The 27,004-nt window shown below is 39.4% G+C and overlaps 1 protein-coding gene across 3 annotated transcripts in view; it reads right to left on the reverse strand.

Annotated features, from left to right (window-relative positions):
* The window catches only part of LOC103279937 (free fatty acid receptor 2), an 87,752-nt gene that overhangs the window by 21,960 nt on the left and 38,788 nt on the right, over window positions 1-27,004 (reverse strand). For all 3 annotated transcript variants that reach the window (XM_062962443.1, XM_062962444.1, XM_062962442.1), the window contains exons 1-5: window positions 10,473-10,586; window positions 4,527-4,547; window positions 4,230-4,286; window positions 2,952-2,975; window positions 2,324-2,380 (exon numbers count right to left, since the gene is read on the reverse strand). In XM_062962443.1, the coding sequence (XP_062818513.1) occupies window positions 2,324-2,380; window positions 2,952-2,975; window positions 4,230-4,286; window positions 4,527-4,547; window positions 10,473-10,547 (234 nt within the window). In that variant the 5' untranslated portion in view covers window positions 10,548-10,586. Of the gene's footprint in view, window positions 1-2,323; window positions 2,381-2,951; window positions 2,976-4,229; window positions 4,287-4,526; window positions 4,548-10,472 lie in introns of those variants that run through there.

Raw genomic sequence — 27,004 nt, forward strand, 5'->3', positions numbered from 1 at the left:
GAAAAATCATTGAAAGTGAGGGCATAAATATGCCCAATGGCCAAACAATAAAGTGTCACCAGCCAGAGGCCTATAGATATCTGGGCATATTACAGCTGGACAACATCAAGCATGAACATGTGAAAACTGTGGTCAGCAAAGAATACACACAAAGGGTCAGAAAAATTCTCAAAAGCAAGCTCAATGGAGGCAACACCATCAAGGCCATAAACACCTGGGCCATACCTGTCATAAGATATACTGCTGGCATTATAAATTGGACACAGGTGGAACAGGACAATTTGGACAGAAAAACAAGAAAACTCATGACCATTCATCATTCACTGCACCCTCGCAGTGATGTTGACCGGCTATATCTGCCTAGAAGATCAGGGGGCAGAGGACTCTTACAAGTAAAACAAGCAGTCGAAGAAGAAGAACATGCCCTGGCAGAATATGTCAAGCAAAGTGAAGAACCTGCTTTGATTGAAGTCAAAAATCAGAAACTCCTCAAAACACAGCAGACAAAAAACCAGTACAAGAAAACCGCACTACAAACTAGAGCTGACAGCTGGCACAACAAAACACTGCATGGAAAGTTCCTTGACAAAATTGAAGGAAAAGCTGATAAGGAGAAGACCTGGCTCTGGCTCACGAATGGGATCCTGAAGAAGGAGACAGAAGGCCTGAACCTTGCAGCCCAGGAGCAAGCCATCAGAACAAAGGCCATTAAGGCCAAGATTGAAAAATCAGCTGATGACCCAAAATGCAGACTGTGCAAGGAAACCGACGAAACCATTGATCATATCCTCAGCTGCTGTAAGAAAATCGCACGGACAGACTACAAACAGAGGCACAACTATGTGGCCCAAATGATTCATTGGAACTTATGCCTCAAGTACCACCTCCCAGCAGCAAAGAACTGGTGGGATCACAAACCTGCAAAAGTATTGGAAAATGAGCACGCAAAGATACTGTGGGACTTCCGAATCCAGACTGACAAAGTTCTGGAACACAACACACCAGACATCACAGTTGTGGAAAAGAACAAGGTTTGGATCATTGATGTTGCCATCCCAGGTGACAGTCGCATAGATGAAAAACAACAGAAAAAACTCAGCCGCTATCAGGACCTCAAGATTGAACTTCAAAGACTCTGGCAGAAACCAGTGCAGGTGGTCCCGGTGGTGATGGGCACACTGGGTGCTGTGCCAAAAGATCTCAGCCGGCATTTGGAAACAATAGACATTGACAAAATCACCATCTGCCAACTGCAAAAGGCCACCGTACTGGGATCTGCACACATCATCAGAAAATACATCACACAGTCCTAGACACTTGGGAAGTGTTCGACTTGTGGTTTTGCGAAACGAAATCCAGCATATCTATCTTGTTTGCTGTGCCATACAACGTCGTTGTGTTGATAATAATAATGTAATAATACTCTGGCAGAAACCAGTGCAGGTGGTCCCGGTGGTGATGGGGACATTGGGTGCCATGCCAAAAGATCTCAGCCGGCATTTGGAAACAATAGACATTGACAAAATCACGATCTGCCAACTGCAAAAGGCCACCCTACTGGAGCTGCACGCATAATCCAAAAATACATCACACAGTCCTAGACACTTGGGAAGTGTTCGACTTGTGACTTCGTGAAATGAAATCCAGCATAGCTATCTTGTTTGCTGTGTCATAATAAAATAATATTAATAATGCCCAGTTTATGTGACAGGAATGAAAGAATATTGTAAACAGATAAATTGCTAAAAATTGTGTTTCCTGTGTGTGTGAAAACCATGACAATTAGAACCCTGGATTGAAAAAATATTTTGCAATTTTGGACTTATCCTGCACAACATTACACTTAGATTCTTTGCACCCCTTTCTGTCTAGAACATAGTCATTTCTTCACAGAATCTATAGGGATGGTTCCTGTGCTATGAAAGGATAATAATCCTTTTTGTTTGTTAAAAAAACAATATGCCTGAAATAAAATACAAAACTTCCACCCAAACAACTTTTGTGATTTCACTCAACAAAGGCGGGTGGGATGATACTGTTCAGGCTTGGTGTGAGAGAATGGAATCACTGAATTAATGCAAAGTTGTATATATTGAGAAGATGCAGAAGAAAAACGAGAATTGGTTGATCATGATATTCATGGTTAGAAACCATAGATCATGGGTGGGCAAATAGAAGGGATTCAGGTATGAATTTCTCCTGGACCCATCTATATATTGGGAGAGAAAATGTGCCTAAGAACAGATGACCGAAACGAAGGTACAGGATTCCTCAAACTAGTGGACGAGTAAAATTGGACAATGGACAAACCCTCTGTACTTACCGCATTATTGTCGAAGCTGTTGCCACCAATTGCATTGCCATTAAAACTGTCTACACTCTACATAAAAAAGCATGATTATGTGTTAGTATTTGGCGGCTCCTTTTATCTACAAGCAGTTCCATAAAGTTTTTTCAGTTTTCTATTGAATCAACTGAAGTCAACACTTCTATAAATCCAAATGATTGAACAGTACTGGAACAGTACTATTACGTGATTTGAATGATTTTAATTGTTATAATTTTTAGCAGTTGTTTTAATGTATATGTTTATTTGCTGGATATGTGTTGTATGGCATCGAATTGTGCCTTTATGTGCACTACTCTGAGGTACCTTCACGGTGAGAAGAGCAGGATATAAATATGGCAAATAACAATAAAAACAACAACAACAATGATAACTGGGATACCAAGAGGATGTGGGCTTTAAACGCTTAGTTCATTTACTCTACAGAAAATAGATTATCAAATCCATTCCTTTATAATTGGGGTGAGGTAGGGAAGTTTTTTCTCAAATAAAACCTTGGAGAATTTGTAAAGTTAGTATTCAAATCCAAAAAAAAAGAGTGAAGATTTTTAATGTATTAACATAATGCTTTCTTTAGCTGGTCATTTCTATTGCTTATACTTACGCCTGGATTAGCTGCAAAGCTGTTCTGCAATTTTAAAAAGGAGATAGGGAAGAAGTTTAGTAAGTCTCCAAAACATGCAAATCTTTATCAAGAATTCATTCTGTTTGTTTGTTTGCATCAAAGGAAAAAAAAACTCTTGTGTAGTAAAAGTCCACTGTCGCACATCAATTCGTAATACAGTAGAGTCTCACTTATCCAATGTTCTGGATTATCCAACACATTTTTGTAGTCAATGTTTTCAATGCATTGTGATATTTGGTGCTAAATTTGTAAATACAGTAATTACTACATAGTTACTGCATATTGAACTACTTTTTCTGTCAAATTTGTTGTATAACATGATGTTTTGGTGCTTAATTTGTAAAATCATAACCTATTTTGATGTTTCATAGGCTTTTTCTTAATCTCTCCTTATTATCCAACATATTCGCTTATCCAACGTTCTGCCAGCCCGTTTATGTTGGATAAGTGAGACTCTACTGTAATAATAAAAAGGCCCAGGAAGGAAAGAATATTTAAAATGGAGTACTGTAAATGGTTACAAATTGATTTAAAAATGTATTTTCTTTGGGAGAATCATGACAATTAGAACTCTGGATTGAAAAAATATTTTGCAATTGTGGACTTATTCTGCACAAAATTACACATAGAACTGTCACTCATTATCTGCTCAAAACACAGTATTTTCTTCACAGAATCCATTGAGATGGTTTCTGTGCTTTTTTTATCGCGTCAGAAGCGAATTGAGGCAAGTCGCTTCTAGTGTGAGAGAATCGGCTGTCTTCAAAAACGTTGCCCAGCGGAAGACCGGATGTGCTACTATCCCTGAATGGAAAGCTAGGGCTGACAGACAGGAGCTCACCCTGTCTTGCGGATTTGAACCGCCAATCTTCAGGTCAGCAGTTCACCAGCACAGGGTTTAACCCACTGTGCTATGAAAGAATAGGACAACAATATTTTTTTATTGTTAAAGAACACTACACCGGTTATAAAATACAAAGAAGCATTGGGATTTCACCCAACAAGGGGGGAAATGATACAGTTCATATTTGAGAGAATTAAATAACTGAAATTGTCCACTCTTAATGCAATGTTGATCATGGAATTAATGGTTAGAAACCATGGAACAGGTGTGGGAAAATACATAGGGACCCAGGGGTGAATTTCTTCTAGATCCACCTATAAAAAGAGAAACTTTGCCTAAGACTATCTGACAGAGAAGCAGACTGATAGGCAAACAACATTGGACAATTGACAGATTCCCTGTATTTTACTTACCGCATTGTTGTCAAAGCTGTTGGCACCAATTGCATTGTTATTAAAACTATCTACACTCTACAGAAAAAAAGAGTACAAAGTTGATGGGTTAGTATTTTGTACTTCCTTCAGTAGTTACACAAACTATTTGCAGTTTCCTATACATTGAGAAACGTAATTGATAGTCCCAATCATAGTAATTGAATTGATTCAATTGATGTCAATACATATGTAAATTATTGATGTCAATACATATGTAAATTATGTATATTAACACAATGCTAGATTCAGTCAGTAATTTATATTGCTGATACTTACTCCAGGATCAGCTGCAAAGTCCTGCAATTAAAAAAAATGAAATAAGGAAGAAGTTGAGTATGTCTCCAAAACATGTAAGCCTTTCTCAAGATTTTAAATAACAATAAAATCCAGTATATTTTAATGAGTGAAGTTGTATAAAACATTTCCTGTGTGTTATAAAACCATGGATTGAAAAAATATTTTGCAATTTTGAACTTATTCTGCACAAAATTTCGACTGACTTGTTTCCAACAGTTTTTTCTTCACAAAATATAATACCTCTACACGGAAATATTATTTTTTGTGCAAATATGCTCTTTCCTATAGAGCAAATTTAGGGGAAGGGATGCTACAAAAAAGTCTTTAGTTATAGCATGTTATACCCAGAACCCGTATTAGCAGCATGGAAAGTAGTAGTAGTAATAATAATAATAATAATAATAATAATAATAATAATTTTATTTTTGTACCCTGCCTCCATCTTCCTGCAGGGATTCAGGGTGGCTAACATGGGACCAAGCCCAGATTTTTACATTAAACAAGATAAAATACAATTCACAATAAAAATAAACATCATTGACATTTAACACAAATTAAACCACCATTTTAAATTCAGTAGAGTCTCACTTATCCAACATCCAGCAGAATGTTGGATAAGCGAATATGTTGGATAATAAGGAGGGATTAAGGAAAAGCCTATTAAACATCAAATTAGGTTATGATTTTACAAATTAAGCACCAAAACATCATGTTATACAACAAATTTGACAGAAAAAGTAGTTCAATACTCAGTAATGCTATGTAGTAATTACTGTATTTAATAACAATAATAATAATAATAATAATAATAATAATAATAATAATAATAATAAAAACTTTATTTATACCCCGCCACCATCTCCCCAATGGGGACTCGGGGCGGCTTACATAGGGCCATGCCCAGGACAATAAAATATAACCATATCATAATGCAATTGAATAATATAATACATAAAATAAACAGTACAACATAAGATCAAAACAGCAATATAACAAGGGCGGGCCGCATGAACGCTACATTTAAAAACTAGATTAAAAATTAAAAACTCTGTGTGAGAAAGGGATCAGAATAAAAACCTCGAGGGACAGGGACATCAGATAGTGAACCAGTCTAGGTATTTACGAATTTAGCACCAAAATATCACGATGTATTTAAAACATTGACTACAAAAATGTGTTGGATAATCCAGAATGTTGGATAAGTTAGACTCTACTGTAATAATACAATGGCAAATAGAACCACCAAGTAAAAGCAATACCGCGGTTAAAATATTAAAAGGCTATTAATAAAAGTTAAGCTTTGGTTCAGATCCATGATGGATCTGAACCAAACTTGACAGACAGACCCATCATGATCCAACTTAAAATACATTGTTTACTGTACAGAAAATGCTGTTTTCTTCACCATAAACCAAAAGAAATAACTGTAAATTTTGCAAATAATAAAACTAAACTGCAAAGGGTCTTCAAAGCTTGTACCTGGAAGAAAATTGCCAAAGTCACTTGTTCCTTCCATCGTGAATGAGAATAGTGATAATCAAATCCCTATGTTAAATCCATATACAACAGGAAACAAAGCTAAGCTCAGAAAAGGCATGTTGTACATGGAAAACTCTTGAAATGGGAATCCATTGAGATAGTTTCTGTGCTATGAAAGGATCCCGAAACAGGGATGCTAAACTCTATTGTGACATGATAAAAAATATATCAGTGAGTCCCTACAAAATTGCGAGCATCTTGCTCAGTCTCATTGCCCTCTTGTGGATGTTTCAAAGCAATGCTTGATTTTTCCATCCAGTTTCAGGAAAACTTGCCTAGCTTTTCAGAGACACCCAACAGTTCCCGTGCACTTTGTTTTGTGCGGAGGAGGAAAAATGTCAAAGAGAGGAAGGCTGTTCCAAAGACATGAGCAAAAAGGAACCATGGACCCTCCTTGGAGTTCTAAGCTATTTTATGCCATTTTTGGCTTTACATTATTATTATTTTATTATGACACAGCAAACAAGATAGATATGCTGGATTTCGTATCACAAAATCACAAGTCAAACACTTCCCAAGTGTCTAGGACTGTGTGATGTATTTTCGGATGATGCGTGCAGATCCCAGTAGGGTGGCCTTTTGCAGTTGGCAGATCGTAATTTTGTCAATGTCTATTGTTTCCAAATGCCGGCTGAGATCTTTTGACACGGCACCCAGTGTGCCCATCACCACCGGGACCACCTGCACTGGTTTCTGCCAGAGTCTTTGAAGTTCAATCTTGAGGTCCTGATAGCAGCTGAGTTTTTCCTGTTGTTTTTCACCAATGCGACTGTCACCTGGGATGGCAACATCTATGATCCAAACCTTTTTCTTTTCCAAAACTGTGATGTCTGGTGTGTTGTGTTCCCGAACTTTGTCAGTTTGGATTCGGAAGTCCCACAACTGTGATGTCTGGTGTGTTGTGTTTCAGAACTTTGTCAGTCTGGATTTGGAAGTCCCACAGTATCTTTGCGTGCTCATTCTCCAATACTTTTGCAGGTTTGTGATCCCACCAGTTCTTTGCTGCTGGCAGGTGGTACTTGAGGCATAAGTTCCAATGGATCATTTGGGCCACACAGTTGTGCCTCTGTTTGTAGTCTGTCTGTGCAATTTTCTTACAGTAGCTGAGGATATGATCAATGGTTTCATCGGTTTCCTTGCAGAGTCTGCACTTTGGGTCATCAGCTGATTTTTCAATCTTGGCCTTAATTGCCTTTGTCCTGATGGCTTGCTCCTGGGCTGCAAGGATCAGGCCTTCTGTCTCCTTCTTCAGGGTCCCATTCATGTACCAGAGCCAGGTCTTCTCCTTATCAGCTTTTCCTTCAATTTTGACAAGGAACTTTCCATGCAATGTTTTGTTGTGCCAGCTGTCAGCTCTAGTTTGTAGTGTGGTTTTCTTGTACTGGTATATTAATAATACTCTGTTTCCCCTAAAATAAGACATCCCCAGAAAATAAGACCTAGTAGAGGTTTTGCTGAATTGCTAAATATAAGGTCTCCCCCCGAAAGTAAGACCTAGCAAAGTTTTTGTTTGGAAGCATGCTCACCGAACAGAACACTAGAGCATGCAGGATCGGTAAATGTACGTACCATAGAGTGTTGTGCATGGAAATATTGGTAGTAACAAGAAATTCTTGACAGGATTCACAGTTTGTCTGGTTATGCTGTTTTGTGATGACAACTACTGTACAGTATTTAATAAATTTTCATTTTTTTTTTGTTCAACAATAAATGTGAATTCTTCTTTATGGAAAAATAAGACATCCCCTGAAAATAATACCTAGCGCATCTTTGGGAGCAAAAATTAATATAAGACACTGTCTTATTTTCGGGGAAACACGGTATTATTAATAATAATATTGATATAATTAATATACTGCCCTAGTCTTCAAGGGACTCGGGGAGGTTTCCAGCATTGCAAGGAAACCATACAACAACTTAAAAACATACAACAACAAAACATAATACAATAATGAGCATAAATACACTAAGAGAGAATGAATTATTTCTCCTGGTTGCTCCTAGCATCAGCAACCTACCTTTTAATTAATTTGCAGCATCCTCCCATCCCACATGTTTTGATATTTTTTTTTAAAAAAATGGCTGGAATCCTACAACAGATGTACAACCTAGATTCACAGACCCATAGCTTCTCCATATTACCTTTGATGCATCTTCATGATCGTTGCAATATTGTCACAATCATAAATCCCACCCACCCACCTCCCTGCCTCACTTGACCGTGCTGCAAATCCCATTGGCTTCCTGGAGTTTAAGGTGGGATTTAAGGGTCAATTCCTTTGCTATTTCATATCTATGTTTACATAGTCACAGTCTTTCTAAGAAGGTAAACTATATTCCTCTTGAGTGCAATGAAATTCCTTTCTCCTTTGGCAAAGAAATAGCGAGGAAACTAGGAACTACAACATAAAAGAAACATGATAAAATTTCCAATAAAAATTCCAAACAACATTTTCTGCATGTCCAAGAAAATTTTACAGTGTTTCTTTTACAGGCTTTTTTGATGATACTGGGAAGAAAGTCTAAAAATAAATGTAATAAATGTTCAGTTTAAAAAGATCCAAAGATTTTTCTTGTGCTTCTTTTACTGCCTTTATACCCGGTATCATTGCTGATCTAGTTTTTTTATTGTGCATCTTTTGCTTGGTTTATTCCCAGTCTCACTGCTGTTCGAGCCATCTTTGAATGTTTCCATCTTTCTCTCAACATCAAAGATATACCAAGAGTGCACTCCATATGTTTGGGGATAGTGGTTCCCCAAACCAGCATTACTCATGGTGATAAATGTTGGGAGCTGTAGTACAATAATATCTAAAGGGCCAGGCAATTGCATCCTCTAACTTTAATTCCCTAAAGATATCACTATACCCAGAAACTTACAGATGGAGAATGAAAAACAGTTGAAAACCTAAACATTGCTACTAAACTAAAGGCCTCTTTACAAATAACCCAATTTTTCCATTTTTGGTCAGGGACTGGATGGAGACTGTCAGGTGCCCACTTTTATAACAACATCAATTATAACAAATACAAACTAGTATAAGTCACACAAGAACATATATTAACACCCGAAGAAGGAGATACTGAAACAAGGACTATGTACCTAGGATTACCTTGTTGTGTTTATTCTTTAACTACAAGATATCGCCGTTATTATCCTTGTTGAACTCTTGAATACCACCTGTATCAGTATAGTGAATATATACGAACTTGAAATCATCTATTATTGACAGAACAGGTGTTAATATATGTTCTTGTGTGACAGTGTGTATTGTTATAAAAGTAAGTACCCTGTCAGGACATTGTACAAACTGGATACCTATGTTTTCTTTTCACATTAATAGAATCATAAATACATATAAGGCATAAGGTAGTGTGAATACAGTAGAGTCTCACTTATCCAACATAAACGGGCCGGCAGAATGTTGGATAAGTGAATATGTTGGATAATAAGGAGAGATTAAGGAGAAGCCTATTAAACATCAAATTAGGTTATGATTTTACAAATTAAGCACAAAAACATCGTGTTATACAACAAATTTGACAGAAAAAGCAGTTTAATACTCAGTAATGCTACGTAATAATTACTGTATTTATGAATTTAGCACCAAAATATCATGATGTATTGAAAACATTGACTACAAAAATGCGTTGGATAATCCAGAACGTTGGATAAGCGAGTGTTGGATAAGTGAGACTCCACTGTACTTATATTTAAATTATTTTCTTAAAAACCTCTATATTCATATATACCATATTACACCACTTGACTTTTCATAGATACATAAACATCTGTGCATATCTAGAACCTCCGGTAGCCTAGGGGATAAAAGCCTTGTGACTTGAAGGTTGGGTTGCTGACCTGAAGGCTGCCAGGTTCAAATCCAACCCGGGGAGAGTGTGGATGAGCTCCCTCTATCAGCTCCAGCTCTATGCGGGGACATGAGAGAAGCCTCCCACAAGGATGGTAAAACATCAAAAACATCCGGGCGTCCCCTGGGCAACGTCCTTGCAGATGGCCAAATCTCTCACTCCAGAAGCAACTCCGGTTGCTCCTGACATGAAAAAAAAAATCTAGACTGTCGGGTGCCATCAGACAACACCTTCTCCCATCCACACCATATGATGGGGAAAGGAGGGAGGGCACGCGGGGCATCACGAAGCTCCCCGCACACCTTCCATTTCACCAGAGAATGTTGCCACAACAGCATGCCCCCCCCCCCCCCCCCCGGGCCTTGTGAAGAGGTCCTAACTAACTAAATCATATATCCAATTTGATTTTGGAAATTGCACCAGGTTTTCAGGTATGTGTGAAACTGAGTTTCAGCTTTAAGCAGTCAACCTCTTGGCCTCCCACCAGAATGCAGAAAACACGTTCATCCTTACCAGGGGTGCAGCTCTGATGCTCTGTGGGGAGAGCAGGCAGGCAACAAGGAAAGCGACCACACCCCACTTCGCCATATTTCTCCCTTTCTGTCTTGAGTTACAGTGGAAATGGCAGCAAACTGTAGGACTCTATTTATGCTGGGTGTTATCACGGGGAGTGCCTTGATGACTCAGCCTTGGAAGGTTCCAAGACCTGCTTGGCTTAGTCCCACCTTCCTACCTTTTCTGAGCTGTCTTTATGGACGTTATCTGACTCTTTTGCTTTTTTTTTTTGTATTTTCTATTTGTTCCTTATGTATTTTCCACAGACACCCCCAAAAGCTGGGGCAATTTATCCACAGGTAAATGAAAGTGCTTTAGATTAACTCTAATAAAAAAAGGAACCATATATGAGTAGAGTGGCAAAATCCTGCAAATCTCTTGGAAAGACATTTGGACAAATACAGCATGCTGGAAGAAGCAAAGACCACTAGCATTGAAGCAATGCTCCTACATCAACAACTCTGCAGGACTGGCCACGTTGTTCGAATGCCCGATCACCGTCTCTCAAAGCAATTACTATATTCCCAACTCAAGAATAGAAAATGAAATGTTGGTGGACAGGAAAAGAAAGTTACAGATGGGCTTAAAGCTACCTTTAAAAACTGTGGCACAGACACCGAGAACAATAATAATAATAATAATAATTATTATTATTATTGACACAACGATGTTGTATGACACAGCAAACAAGATAGACATGCTGGATTTCGTTTCACAAAACCACAAGTCGAACACTTCCCAAGTGTCTAGGACTGTGTGATGTATTTTCGGATGATGTGTGCAGATCCCAGCAGGGTGGCCTTTTGCAGTTGGCAGATCGTAATTTTGTCAATGTCTATTGTTTCCAAATGCCGGCTGAGATCTTTTGGCACGGCACCCAATGTGCCCATCACCACCGGGACCACCTGCACTGGTTTCTGCCAGAGTCTTTGAAGTTCAATCTTGAGGTCCTGATAGCGGCTGAGTTTTTCCTGTTGTTTTTCATCAATCGACTGTCACCTGGGATGGCGACATCAATTATCCAAACCTTGTTCTTTTCTACAACTGTGATATCTGGTGTGTTGTGTTCCAGAACTTTGTCAGTCTGGATTCGGAAGTCCCACAGTATCTTTGCGTGTTCATTTTCCACGATCTTTGCTGGTTTGTGATCCCACCAGTTCTTTGCTGCTGGCAGGTGGTACTTGATGCATAAGTTCCAATGGATCATTTGGGCCACATAGTTGTGCCTCTGTTTGTAGTCTGTCTGTGCAATTTTCTTACAGCAGCTGAGGAGATGATCAATGGTTTCGTCAGCTTCCTTGCACAGTCTGCACTTTGGGTCATCAGCTGATTTTTCGATCTTGGCCTTAATTGCATTTGTTCTGATGGCTTGCTCCTGAGCTGCAAGGATCAGGCCTTCTGTCTCCTTCTTCAGGGTCCCATTCGTGAGCCAGAGCCAGGTCTTCTCCTTGTCAGCTTTTCCTTCAATTTTGTCAAGGAACTTTCCATGCAATGTTTTGTTGTGCCAGCTGTCAGCTCTAGTTTGTAGTGTGGCTTTCTTGTACTGTTTTTTTGTCTGCTGTGCTTTGAGGAGTTTCTGATTTTTGACTTCAATCAAAGCAGGTTCTTCACTTTGCTTTACATATTCTGCCAGGGCATGTTCTTCTTCTTTGACTGCTTGTTTTACTTGTAAGAGTCCTCTGCCCCCTGATCTTCTAGGCAGATATAGCCGGTCAACATCACTGCGAGGGTGCAGTGAGTGATGAATGGTCATGAGTTTTCTTGTTTTTCTGTCCAAATTGTCCAGTTCCACCTGTGTCCAGTTTATAATGCCAGCAGTATATCTTATGACAGGCATGGCCCAGGTGTTTATGGCCTTGATGGTGTTGCCTCCATTGAGCTTGCTTTTGAGAATTTTTCTGACCCTTTGTGTGTATTCTTTACTGACCACAGTCTTCACATGTTCATTATTATTATTATTATTATTTTATTCTTGTACCCTGCTTCTATCTCCCTGCAAGGACTCAGGGCGGCTTACAAATGCAAAAGAGAATACATACAAAAACATCAAATACCAAAAACGCACAAATGAAAAATTAAAACATACGATTAAAATCAAACCATTAATAAGAAAAAGTTAAAAACACAGCAATAAAATATAAGGATGGGCTGGAACTAGGAAGTCCTGGCCCTTGAGCGGTCTAGCTGGAGGTCAGCTGTGACCAGCAGTGCTGTGGAGTTTGAAGAGGCAAGAATGGAGGACGAAAGGGAGAAATGTGCCACATTAAGCCAACCCTGACCAAGACCGCTTTTCACCTGGAAACCTATGTCCTCACAGTGGAAGAACATACAGGTCAAGAATAGGGCTTTATAGTCGCGTACGTACCCACTCCCAGGACACTACACTTGGAAGGCCATCATACTCGGACAATGAGGGATTACCTAAGTAAGTAAGTATAGAATAAAACAATGAGTCACCAATCAGAGTTTGAATGGTAGGGGTCAAATCACTTTCGTCTAATAACAAAACTCATTAGTCCTTATGGTCACACATTTATCGAATATATATAACTTTATTCTTATATCCCGCCCCATCTCCCCGGAGTGTGTTGGGGAGGCTCACATGGGGACCAAGCCCAGAATCTAACCCTTTTTTCACAGATGAAACCTGTGAAACATGGCCAAACAACATCACAGTGTTATCAAAAGGGTGAGAGCAAAAGGAAGAATACACAAAACTATTTTATGCTCTGATGAGAATTGGTTACATGTTTCTTGGGTTTCATCTGTGCAATACTGGAAGCTATACTATTTATTGCTCCTGCCAACCTAGCCGTTCAAAAACATGCAAATGTGAGATCAATAGGTACTGCTCTGGCAGGAAGGTAACAGCGCTCCATGCAGTCATGCCGACCACATGACCTTGGAGGTGTCTATGGACAACGCCGGCTCTTCGGCTTAGAAATGGAGATGATCACCAACCCCCAGAGTCGGTCACAACTGGACTTAACGTCAGGGGAAACCTTTACCTTTACTATACTATTTATTAATTGTTGGATAAGTATGTGACCATGAAGATGAGCCACCTTTTCTTTTATAACAATTGTGATTATTAGACAATAGCTATTTAAAAGTCAGTGTTATATTATATCCAGGAGTCCAGATTCTGATGGGTGACTCTTTCTGTTATGTTTTATGATGGTTGAACACTATACGTTAAAAACTGATTTCTTGTTTGTTGGCTTGCTTGCTACTCGGTCACTCAAATCAATCCATCACCTAGCTTTCTTGTTTGCCCATTTTTGTGTGTTATTTGTTTAAGGTGGGTGGAAAGGTGATTTGCATAAAGAAGGGCAAAACCCACTGAAAGCTCAAGAAATTCGATTTGAAAATATCTATGGGAGGGGTAAGAAAAGGTGCTGGGGTGTTGTCAGTACATTCATTGATAAGATTGGACTTGTTTGGACATTTGATAAGACATGGTGCCAACATGATAAAATGAGAATTAAAGTGCAAGAAAGAAATCATAGGCATACAGCCTTTCCATCTTTTATTCAGTTTTTCAAGATAGTGCATGGGAAGATCCAACAAAATTTATCCTATTTCCAGAAGCCTGAAAGTGTATGGACACTAAGACCTTTTCTACACTGCCATATAAAATCCAGATTATCTGCTTTGAAGTGGATTATATGGCAGTGTAGACTCACATAATCCAGTTCAAAGCAGATAATGTGAATAGTAGTGTAGAAGGGGCCTAAGGGCAGGACTCTCTGAGATCAAAGTTGTTTGCAGATGGCTGAATGCGTTCAGTCATCTGCAAACCACTGTGTTTCTCTGCTTACCAAGAAATGACTTCATGACTATTCTCTAGTTTCCCAAACAAAGTTTTCTCCAAGTTTTGCAGTTCTTCAGTCATTGAAGCCTTGGCAATGGTTGGGGCCATTCATTTGGTAAGACCCGAACTGGTTGTAACAAGTGGTCTGTTTCCTGTTACCTTAAGAGGACAAGTGTTTAAAACATTGCATATCTTTAGTTTGTACAACTATCAGGAGTGATTTTCACACTGATCTTCCATATGTCCTTGATTTAATTTAATTTGTGCTCGACTTGTGATTTTGTGCTACAAAATCCAGCATATCTATCTTGTTTGCTGTGTCATACAATATAATAATAATAATAATAATAATAATAATAATAATAATAATAATAATAATCAGCTGATGACCCAAAATGCAGACTGTGCAAGGAAGCTGACGAAACCATTGATCATATCCTCAGCTGCTGTAAGAAAAACGCACAGACAGACTACAAACAGAAGCACAACTATGTGGCCCAAATGATTCATTGGAACTTATGCCTCAAGTACCACCTCCCAGCAGCAAAGAACTGGTGGGATCACAAATCTGCAAAAGTATTGGAAAATGAGCATGCAAAGATACTGTGGGACTTCCGAATCCAGACTGTCAAAGTTCTGGAACACAACACACCAGACATCACAGTTGTGGAAAAGAAAAAGGTTTGTATCATTGATGTTGCCATCCCAGGTGACAGTCGCATTGACGAAAAACAACAGGAAAAACTCAGCCACTATCAGGACCTCAAGATTGAACTTCAAAGACTCTGGCAGAAACCAGTGCAGGTGGTCCCAGTGGTGATCGGCAAAAGGCCACCCGACTGGGATCTGCGCGCATCATCCGAAAATACATCACACAGTCCTAAACACTTGGGAAGTGTTTGTGATTTTGTGATACAAAATCCAGCATATCTATCTTGTTTGCTGTGTCATACAATATAATAATAATAATAATAATAATAATAATAATAATAATAATAATAATAATAATAATAATAATTTGCTTATGCCTTGCTCCATCTCCCGAAGGACTCGGTGTGGCTTATGCTTCCTGAATGAAGTTTGGGAATTATAGCAAACAGGAAGGTTCTATTTATATTGAATGTTATCATGGGCTGTGCCAACCTTTATGTGCCTCATTCTGTGACTCCACCTTAGAAAGACCCAAAACCTGTGTCTCCCACGCTTGTTTGTCTCCACAAATTCCTGGTCTTTGCAGGCTGCCTGCTCTCTTTTGTTCATTTTCCTTGTTTCTCTATGTTTGTTCTGTAATTCGTCGTTTCTCTGCTTTGAATTTGTGACAGCAGAGTGTCAGTAGGATATCTGACCTGGCTTGGTCCATCTGGGAAGCAATTCTGATTGGCTCCCTGGATTTATCACAAAGCCAAAACAGTCACAGTCTTCCTGTAGACACTCGGGCAGAGTCCTTTGCATTCCTTCATGCAATGCTGTCCATCACAACAGTTTATCTTCTTCCTTGCTTCATTCCTTCTTCATGTGAACAAGCAGAGAAGACAGTACTTGTAGTATCAAACAGGCTGCAAGTCAAGAGCTTCCGCCCAGGAGCAAACATTCAGTAAGCCCAGTATTACATTTCAAACATCCTGCCGTTATGCCCCTTAGGGAGTGGCCCAAACTAGTTGGCATTAATTAGTCCAATTACACAACCCGAGGATTGTGATTAACCAAGGAGAGTTTTTTTAAAACACATATATGGTAGTGATCCCGTAGGAACTTAGCCCTTGTACTTTAATATGACCCCATCCAACACAGGCTGAATCCCAGTTCCCTGGTCTGCCTTCTGAATGACCAGGAGTACCTCTGTCTTGTTTAGGGTCAGGACAGTTTCCTTGGCATTAGATGGAAAGAGGTAGTAGACTTACAGGAATTGATAATTTCAGTGACACAACTCAGAATTCTTTTCCTCCAATTCAAGATGAAGTTTTTCTTAGTCTGAGCTTTCCTAGGTAAAGGAAATTAAGTCTAGTCATGTCCAACTCTGGTAGATTGGTGCTCATCTCCATTTCTAAGAAGAGCCAGTGTTGTCCATAGACACCTCCAAAGTCATGTGGCCGGCATGACTGCATGGACGACTGTTACCTTCCCACCGCAGCAGTACCTATTGATCTACTCACATTCACATGTTTTCGAACTGCTAGGTTGGCAGAAGCTGGGGCTAACAGCAGGAGCTCACTCCACTTCCCAGATTCAAACCACCGACATTTCAGTCCGCAAGTTCAGCAGCTCAGCGGTTTAACCCATTGTGCCACTGGAGGCACCAGTGATGATGATGAGGATGATATGGCGCAGCTGGCTAGTAATCAACTGCAATAAATCACTACTGACCGAGAGGTCATGAGTTCGAAGCCCGGGTCTGGTTAATCCCCCGACCATTAAATAGCCCAGCTTGCTGTTGACGTATGCAGCCCCGAAAGACAGTTGCATCTGTCAATTAGGGAAATTTAGGTACGCTTTATGCGGGAGGCTAATTTAACTAATTTACAGCCACTAGTGGACAGTGAAGCAACAGCTCCCCCTGTGGCCGGAATCGTGAAGCTGGAAAAAAAATGTTAAATGCCTCTGTGTCTGTCTATATATGTTGTTTGTCTGTTGGCATTGAATGTTTGCCATATATGTGTTCAATCATTGTAATCTGCCCCGAGTCCCTTTTGGGGTGAGAAGGGCGGAATATAAATACTGTAAATAAATAAATAAATAAAACAGTAGAGTCTCACTTATCTAAGCTAAATGGGCCGGCAGAACCTTGGATAAGCAAATATCTTGGATAATAAGGAGGGATTAAGGAAAAGCCTATTAAACATCAAAATAGGTTATGATTTTACAAATTAAGCACCAAAACATCATTTTATACAACAAATTTGACAGAAAAAGTAGTCCAATACACAGTAATGTTATGTTGTAATTACTGTATTTACGAATTTAGCACCAAAATATCACGATATATTGAAAACATTGACTACAAAAATGGCTTGTATTATCCAGAAGCTTGGATAAGCGAGGCTTGGATAAGTGAGACTCTACTGTAATAATAATAATAATAATAATAATAATAATAATAATAATAATAATATGATTTGCCAATTGCAAAAGGCCACCCTACTGGGATCTGCGTGCATCATCTGAAAATACATCACACAGTCCTAAACACTTGGGAAGTGTTCGACTTGTGATTTTGTGATACGAAATCCAGCATATCTATCTTGTTTTTCTGTGTCATACAACATTGTTGTGTCAATAATAATAATAATATATTAATAATGAGGTGATAATCATTATTAACTCTTCTCTTAGCTCCACAGCAAAGCCACACAGGCCACAGATGCCAAACAAATCCAGGTTTTCTGTAAAACTGTGTGTGTGTGTGTGTGTGGGGGGGGTTGTTTTGACATAACATTTTTATTTTGACAAAATATGCACAACTGTTACAGATATACTCCATGGGGACAAAACATTCATTACAAAATAAACATACTTTCCACAATAGAGATATACAGTGAATTACACGAAGTATTTTAAAGGGTGATTTTGCAATTCCTTACTAGAAGAATAAGTGCATATATAAACCAAACTTCAAGTAACCAGATAGTTATGAATTATAATCAGCTTCCCCATAACTCTTGATTGCTTTGATTTGTACAAAGATACACATTTACAAAATGCTCCAAGTTCAGCAAACTGCACTCAACTTTATACGCTCAGTGGAACTATTATTTACTTAAGGTGGCTGTAAGTCAAATTTGCACATTGTGGGCATGACCTAGTAAGAGTTTGGGTACTCTGAGAAAATAATAAAAGCTTTTGGGCAGGGTCAGGAAAGAACTTGGGAATTAACAAACACATTGATAAGGAGAGAGATTGGTTTGGACTTTTTGATACGACTTTGCCAAAAAGATTCAAGGGTGATTAAAATCAAATGAGAAGCAGATTCAAGTCCCATAACTAGGTCTCCACTGAGGTGCCACAGCAATGAAAAAGGAATTGTCATATTAAGTGTCCCACCCATTTTTAGGATGCGAAATGACTAATCTTTTACTATTCCTCTGAAGAAAGAGGTGGTGAGACTGGAAGTTGTAGAAACCAGCTTCAAGTCCTTTCTGAGCCATGAAACCCATTGGACTAAAAACTTCTGCTCTCAGCTATGAATGCTCAAACAGGACACCCAAAACTTATATTTGCATTCTAGTAGAACACTGACTGAAATAGTTCTGAGATTCAGGGTGCTGGGCACTGCTATCTGGAGTGCTCGTCCATTTGTGGGGTGCCTTGAGATAACGGCGCTCCATGCAGTCATGCCGGCCACATGACCTTGGAGATGTCTATGGACAACGCCGGCTCTTCGGCCTAGAAATGGAGATGAGCACCAACCCCCAGAGTCAGTCACGACTGGACTTCACGTCAAGGAAAACCTTTACCTTTACCTTGAGATAAGTAGTTATGGCAAGACACTGAAGTGTTTCTCCAGTTCCATCTTCTTCATATGCCCCAGGATCAAGAAAATACAGTGTATGTCATTCCCCGACTCTCTTGGGCTTTAGGAAGAACGTAAAGAATGTAAATGTGCAAGGATTTAATGAGTAAACATTATATTCGACATGGTCTGAACTAAGGTCTATGTGCAAGGTTTTTGGAACAATTGAATTAAGTACCGTAATTATATGTTTTTAAGCTTGTATAATGTGTTTTTATTAATTATTGTTAATTGTTTAAATGTATTGTTGATATTTATTGATTTTGTTGGGGCAATAATAATAATAATAATAATAATAATAATAATAATAATAATAATAATCTGCCAACTGCAAAAGGCCACCCTGCTGGGATCTGCATGCATCATCCGAAAATACATCACACTTGGGAAGTGTTCGACTTGTGAACACTTCCAGCATATCTATCTTGTTTGCTGTGTCATAATAAAATAATAATAATAATAATAAAACTTTATTTATACCCCGCCACTGTCTCCCCGCGGGGACTCGGGGCGGCTTACATGGGGCAGAGGCCCAAACAACATAGGCCAAAATATAGGCAACATAATACAAATCACACTATAAAAAGATAAAACAGTAATACAATATATCAATTAAAACAAAAATACAGGATAAAAAATTGCATTTAAAACACATAAATGGTAAAATCGTAATAAATACAGAATAGATTATTAAAAACCCTCTGGGGCTGATTAATTAATGACTGTACAACATTGAATTTTGCCAGTTGTTATAAGCCTCCTTGAGTCCCCTCGGGTGAGAAAGGCGGGATAAAAATGTTTCAAATAAATAAATAAATTCCCTAACATCGTTGTCTCGATTATCTCAGAAATGCTTCAGCTGGAATGCTGCTAGGCTGCAAAGGTTGAGGTTTTCTTTGTGGGTGTGACATTGTCAGACATAACCACAATGATGGCACTCCATCACTATAACTGAGCTAATGATGCAAGATCTCAGCCATAAAGCTTCAAAAAGCCTTGCTTTCTTCCACCTCATTGTTTTATTTGTCACCTGGAACTTGTTGCACCACCATGACCAAAGGCAGCAACTCATAAATTATGTTACTGGCAATATATTACATGCACAGTTTGCTCCCTGCACTTTGGCTGCCCCATATTTTCTGATCGTGGTGGAGAGCTTCTGAGAATGAACACTGTGGACATTGTATCTTTGACCAGATCTAGGCCATCTTTGATGGGTTCAGTTCAAACTGGGGTCGAGGTTGTGTCTCGTGGTTTTGTGCTAACCACAAAAATCTAGGTTAGGTCAACTTATCGGCCACATAGGCGCCTCTCTACTTAGGAAAATGGCAGTCAATAGATATTTGGTTGCTTTCCTCTGATTTGCGGCACAATCAAGAAGATACAACAATACAACCCATGTGTCCTAGATAGCTTGTCCCAGAACAAAACTGAGTAAATAAACAGGCATACTTCTAAATGCTACACACTAAAAACAAATACTATGCATTCATCCTAGCCAACTGTGTCTCCAAAGAGGGAGAGAAGTATAATAGTTTCGTTGCTGAATTAGGACTTTAAAGACAAGAGTTCAAATCATCCCTCTACCTTAAAAATCCACCGGGTGACTATGGGCAGGTCATATTCTCTCAGCCTCAAATGGCAGCAATGGCACACCCCCTCTGAACAAATGTTGACGAGAAAATCCTTCCAAACATTCACTTTAGAGGTACCATAAAGGTAAAGGTAAAGGTTTCCCCTGACGTTAAGTCCAGTCATGTCTGACTCTGGGGGTTGGTGCTCATCTCCATTTCTAAGCCGAAGAGCCGGTGTTGTCCATAGACACCTCCAAAGTCATGTGGCTGGCATGACTGCATGGAGTGCCGTTACCTTCCCGCCGAAGCGGTACCTATTGGTCTACTCGCATTTGCATGTTTTCGAACTGTTAGGTTGGCATTCCGCTCCCGGGATTTGAAGTTGGCACCTTTCGGTCCGCAAGTTCAGCAGCTCAGCACTTTAACACACTGTGCCACCAGAGGTCCCTAGAGTTACCATAAGGACTTGACAATACACACAATACTTAGTTAAAATAAGGTAGAGTTTGTGTGGCAAGATCTGATTAAACTCCCTGTTCTGCGTAGTCATTACAGGGACCCCCAAGTCCCTTTGGGGACATGGGGTGAGGTACAAATAAAGTGTTGTTAAACACGCACGCACACTTTTATTTTTTACCATGATAACATGATAGCTGATAGCCTAATAAAGATTTTTCAATAAAACCCTCACTTTAAAACAACTTCAAAGCAATTAAGTTAGAGAGAAACGTGTCTGTTTGATAGTTACCATATGGATTTCTCCTGTCTAGCACATTTATAGTTGCCATCAGTTTCATTTAGTTAAATGGTTAATCCATCACAACAAGATTGCTGTGATTCCAGAATTACCCCAAGGGAACCAAAGTAGAATGTAAGCCTCATACAGCTAGTAAGAAGAATTGGTTCATTATAACAGTAGACAGCTTTAGATTTGACAGGCCTACATTGATATGCCCAAGGGGGAAAAGGAAAGTTAAAGAAGCGTGGGCAATGTTCTCACCCAAAGTCATCAGCATGATGGCTTTACCAATGTTCTTCTGCAACTGGTTGGAATAAGATGTTTTTGTTTGACCCTTATAAGTTTCATTCTCCAAGGACCTCATCATATGAGTAAATTACAGCATTGTAGGATGCTACTGCCCCAATTGAACCACAGAGCCTCATGCAACCCATCAGGCAGCGTAGGCTCATTTCTGGCGGGGCTCCGTGGCTTAACCATGGCACATGTCCTACAACGCAACATGGGCGCCTCCCTATGTTCCATTAGGAACAACCAGGCTAGCAGGAGGAAAACCATGCAGCAATGCTTCCCCACGTGTGATGGAGAAGCGTCGCTGCTGATGTGGGGTGCTGAGACTGCCCCGCCGATTTGCCATGGAGGCTGGTGAATTGGAACGTAAGACCGCATCAATGTGATGAGGTCCCAAATCTATTCCATCTGGTTCTGAAAATAGCATGAGGATCAGTTCCCGCTCCTGAACCATGCCAATTCTTGAGACAAGATGCCTGAGGCCAATCTGCACTACTGTCATACCCCAGCCACCTTTGGCTTCTGAACCTGATCCAGAAATGAACTTTGACCAGGATGAAGCTTATTCTGACCTTTTGCCCAGTTCTCCGAGCTCCTTTCAGTTACAGCTGCTGACTGTTGATAGTTCAGATGCTTCCTTAATTGGGAGAGATACTGGAGATGTTACTCCTGTTGCTGAACCAGATGTCCAGAGTTCCCTAGAGAACGTGCCCTTCAACCAAAGGGAGTTTTTGCATCGCCAGAGATCAGAAAAACAAGGGCTTAGAAGGAGTAACCGCTTGGCATCTCCAGGGGATTGTGGATAAGAAGATTCCCTTGGGAACCTTTGGGGAGTTTGGTCTCCCTTCGTTGGGATCTGATCTTCGTTCCATAAAAGTGCCTGGCACTGCAAACAATTTGCGGTATCAACGTAGCGTTTTCCTGAGAACACTTCACCAACTCCAGTTCCCTGACTTCATCAAGCCGAGCCGCGACTCCCGTTTTAAACTGGAGTAAATTCACTTCCTTGCCTTGTTCCTGAATCAAGTTTGATCTTCGCTTCGTCTTGTTCCTGCTTTGATATCCACGATCTCCTACTGACTGGGGACCTTGTTATTCAGCCTTGCTTCCTTGTTGGTCCCCGCTCAAACTTCCCAAGTTTGAGTGTGTTTCGGTTTTGGACTTTGGACAATAATATTGGACATCTTTTTGGACTTATTCATACCTTTTCACAAAGAACTATTTCCCACTCATCCCTTCTGCTTATGCATTCCTGAATTTATATTTGCTTTAATAAAGATATTATATGATTATTGGTCTCTGTCTAGTTTCCAGTGTTCACGCTGCCTTGGGGTGCAACAACTACACAGTTATAGCACTATAATTCCAAAGTGCTTGCATATATGCAGTTTTACATAATGTTTTATAACAATGTGCTTTTCACTCTACTATACCCACCTGAAAGAGAGGTGGGTAAGAAATAAAATTATCATTATTGTTGTTATTATTTATTTATTTAACATATAAATTTCAGACAACATCGAGTAACAATCAGAAACAGATTGAGTAACAAGTATACATGTTTGCACAACTAACAGAAGACTAAAGGTTCAAGTAGAATACATTGAAACACTAATAAATGCTACAGTTACAACTCTAAGTTAAATAAACAGAAGTGATATGTTACTTTTTGCACTTTATTGGCCCAGTTCTTTTTAGCCGACCCAGGATTTTATCATAGTATATTTATTGTATCTTGACCTATGACTTGTTGTATTGTTGATTGATTGTTTTATTGTTATGTTTTTATATTGTTTGTGACCTGGGCTTGGCCCCATGTAAGCCGCCCCGAGTCCCTTCGGGGAGATGGGGCGGGGTATAAAAATAATAATAATAATAATAATAATAATAATTATTATTATTATTATTATTATTATTATTATTATTATACTTCCAATTAGTATACTAACTCTGTCTTCTCTTTTAAAAAATAATAATTCTAAATTTGACTTTAAATACCGTAATTTTTTTACATATATTCTAATTCTACATATTGTTTCATCTCAAAGTATCACCGAGCTGGCTTTTGTATTGGATCACATGTTGGACACTTCCCAAGTGTCTAGGACTGTGTGAAATATAAGTGGATAATGCATGCAGATCCGAGTAGGGTGGCCTTTTGCAGCTGACAGATGGTAATTTTGTCAGCGCCAAATGTTTTCAAGGACTGGCCAAGGTCTTTAGGCACTGTACCCAGTGTGCCAGTCACCACTGGGACCACTTTTACTGGCTTGTGCCAGAGTCTTTACAGTTCGATCTTTAAATCCTCATATCATGTAAGCTTTACCAGTTGCTTCTCATCAATCCTGCTGTCACTTGGGACTGCAACATCGATGAGCCATACTGTGTTTTTTTCCATGATCGTGAGGTCAGGAGTGTTCTTCTTGTTGTTGTTGTTACAATGTTTCCATCCTATGAGATCAGAAGATTGGCATTTTGGCATTCTGAGCCCAGCGCTGCTCCAAACTACAAATCCCAGGATTGCACAGGATGGAACCATGGTGGTTAAATGAGAACCACAGGGTTTTCTTTTTCCACAGTGAATAGACTCCTGCTCCACAGATCGGTTGTGTACAGAGAAAATATTGGGTTCCCCCCTATCTGTTATTCACTCATTTAAATCAAACATCCTGATATTAGAGCTGATAACTAATAAATGTTTCAGAATAAGTGATTATCTTTTTTAAAGGCCTGACTAATGGCTAACACCAAATGTTTTGCATCCCCACCCTGATAGAATTTTTCAAGGGAGGAGGCTAAACGTGGCAAGTCAATATGGTCTATTTGGGCTTTAACGCCACCCAAGATAAAACCACTCGCTCTGTGGGGAGTTGATTTCAGGGCACATAGTTGAGAACTGCAGAAATCAAAGGAGCATGGTGCATACAAGGCACATTTGCAGGGAGGGACATGGATAAGGAGTTCCCTCTAGCACTGATGAAGTGGCCACACACACCCCAAGAGAAGACGACTTTCATATTCCCCATCTACATTGACTATTTGGTGCAGTTGGAAGCTAGCTTTAAATTGTGCTGGCTAAACAAAAAACTCCAACAAAAATACACAAGAGAAAAGTCTTAATGCACATCAGTGCTTTATGCTATATTGTAATAATCAGCATATGGGTCTCAAGCTCATTCCAGGACTTCTCACGTAATCATCCACACTGTGAAACCACTTTCTTCAATACGTCATTTAGTGAAGCCACACTAAATGACCTGTCTAGATGGGGCCAGAGATTGACACAGAACTGCAGCTTGAACAATCACAATAATTATTATCATTTCTAAAAAGGAATGCATTCCACATAGCCTAGGATAATTTATTATATCTCACTAGGAAAGCTCCAGTGGGTTAAACCGCTGAGCTGCTGAACTTGCAAACTGAAAGGTCGGTGGTTTGAATCTGGGGAGCAGAGTGAGCTCCTGCTGTTAGCCCCAGCTTCTGCCAACCTAGCAGTTCAAAAACATGCAAATGTGAGTAGATCAATAGGTATTGCTCTGGCGGGAAGGTAACGGCACTCCATGCAGTCATGCCAGCCACATGACTTTGGAGGCATCTACAGACAACGCCGGCTCTTCAGCTTAGAAATGAAAATTCAGAGATTGTATAGAAGGGGAATTTAAAGTGAGAGAGTTCCTAATGAATGGTGTTTTGCAGTTGTCAGTTGGTAAATGCACTCTTTTTTTTTTTTTTGCTTTTCAAACTGTGGTACATTAACCTTCTGCTGCAAAAAGTGAAACCATTCCTTCTAGTTGTCTCATATGGCATCCTCTTAAAGATACAGAAACCAACAAAAATGCTGACTTTGAACCCTTCCACAAGGCCATAGCAAAGTAAAGGTAAAGATTTCTCCATAACATTAAGTCTAGTCGAGTCTGACTCTGAGGAATGGTGCTCATCTCTATATCTAAGCAGAAGAGCCAGTGTTGTCCGTAGACATCTCCTAAATCATGTGGCCGGCATGACTGCATGGAGTGCCACATAGCCATATAACCCAGAATATCAAGGCAGATAATCCACAATATCTGCTTTAGACTGGGTTATCTGAGTCCACATTGCCGTATAATCCAGTTCAATGAGGATTTTATACAGCTGTGTAGAAGGGGCCTTTGTCTCAGGAATTAAGGCAATGCAGTAAGAAGAATTTCATTTTCCTTCCCATATAATGCAGTTTAATACTGGTTAATTGTATTATTAAACTGCATTATATGGCAATATAGATGAAACCACAGTTGCATAATCATAAGACACTAGATTGGATCTACAACAAGACAAAGTGAGGCAGTTACTTTAGTCAGCCGATTTTGAATGTGGAAGGGCTACAAATCTATTATTATTTTCATTACAGTAGAGTCTCACTTATCCAACATAAACAGGCCGGCAGAACCTTGGATAAGCGAATATGTTGGATAATAAGGAGGGATTAAGGAAAAGACTATTACACATCAAATTAGGTTATGATTTTACAAATTAAGCACCAAAACATCATGTTTAACAACAAATTTGACAGAAAAAGTAGTTCAATACGCAGTAATGCTATGTATTAATTACTGTATTTACGAATTTAGCACCAAAATATCATGATGTATTGAAAACATTGACTACAAAAATGCGTTGGATAATCCAGAATGTTGGATAAGCGAGTGTTGGATAAGTGAGACTCTACTGTATATTGTTACTGAAAAGCAGAGAGTGATATGAAAGATGTGGTGTTTTTGCCTCAATGTTTCAAACACGTTTTTAAAAATCCTCGAAAAAGTTTGTTTCTGAAACCTATGAGTAATATATTTTTTTTCTAAATGTAAAGGTTTCACTGCAATTTAGACCTTGAAAAAAAATAAAACCTCAAGCGTTGATGGCTTGGGTTCCCAATTCTCCAAGTCATGCAACCAAAGTTACAAACACCACTCATTGAAATATCCTCTCCTTCACAACCATTTGAAATAGAAACCATATCCAAATTTCATCTTGGCAATTATATGTGTAATATCAAGGTATCAATCCTAAGTTTTGACCCCGACGTTTGGGGTGTCCATCTTGACTTAGAGACAGATATCATTAGTTGCTCTGCCTTGAACAGCAACAGGTTTTTGGAGAGCTTGGTTAGGAGGGACAGTTGGGTTTTGCTTCATGCGTCTCTCTCTAGTCTCTTTCACTTTTGTGGAGGGAACCTCAGTCATTTGTGATCTGCGAAGCTGAGCTACCTTCAAGGATGAGGTTGATACAGGTGTGTCTCCTGCTGGAAGCATCTCTCCTTCTCTGTATTCCAAGTCCTTCCACAGGTGAGTAGAGAAGGATGGGTAGGAGGCTACTTCAATCCCTTTCAAACCTGGATTTATCAAGGCGTGCAAAATGTGAAGGTGGGTGAAAGCAAAGATGACAGTTTTTTCCCCCATCACTACAGCCAAGTTCTATATTATGGTAAAATCTTATGCTTGTCCCTGCTTAGAATTCCAAGGTCAACATTGCAACACTTTCCTACCCCGTGTATAATACAGGAACAAAAAACTGAATTGGTTAAGA

This window comes from Anolis carolinensis, unplaced genomic scaffold (genome assembly GCF_035594765.1).
Source record: "Anolis carolinensis isolate JA03-04 unplaced genomic scaffold, rAnoCar3.1.pri scaffold_10, whole genome shotgun sequence".
Taxonomy (NCBI): Eukaryota; Metazoa; Chordata; class Lepidosauria; order Squamata; family Dactyloidae; genus Anolis; species Anolis carolinensis.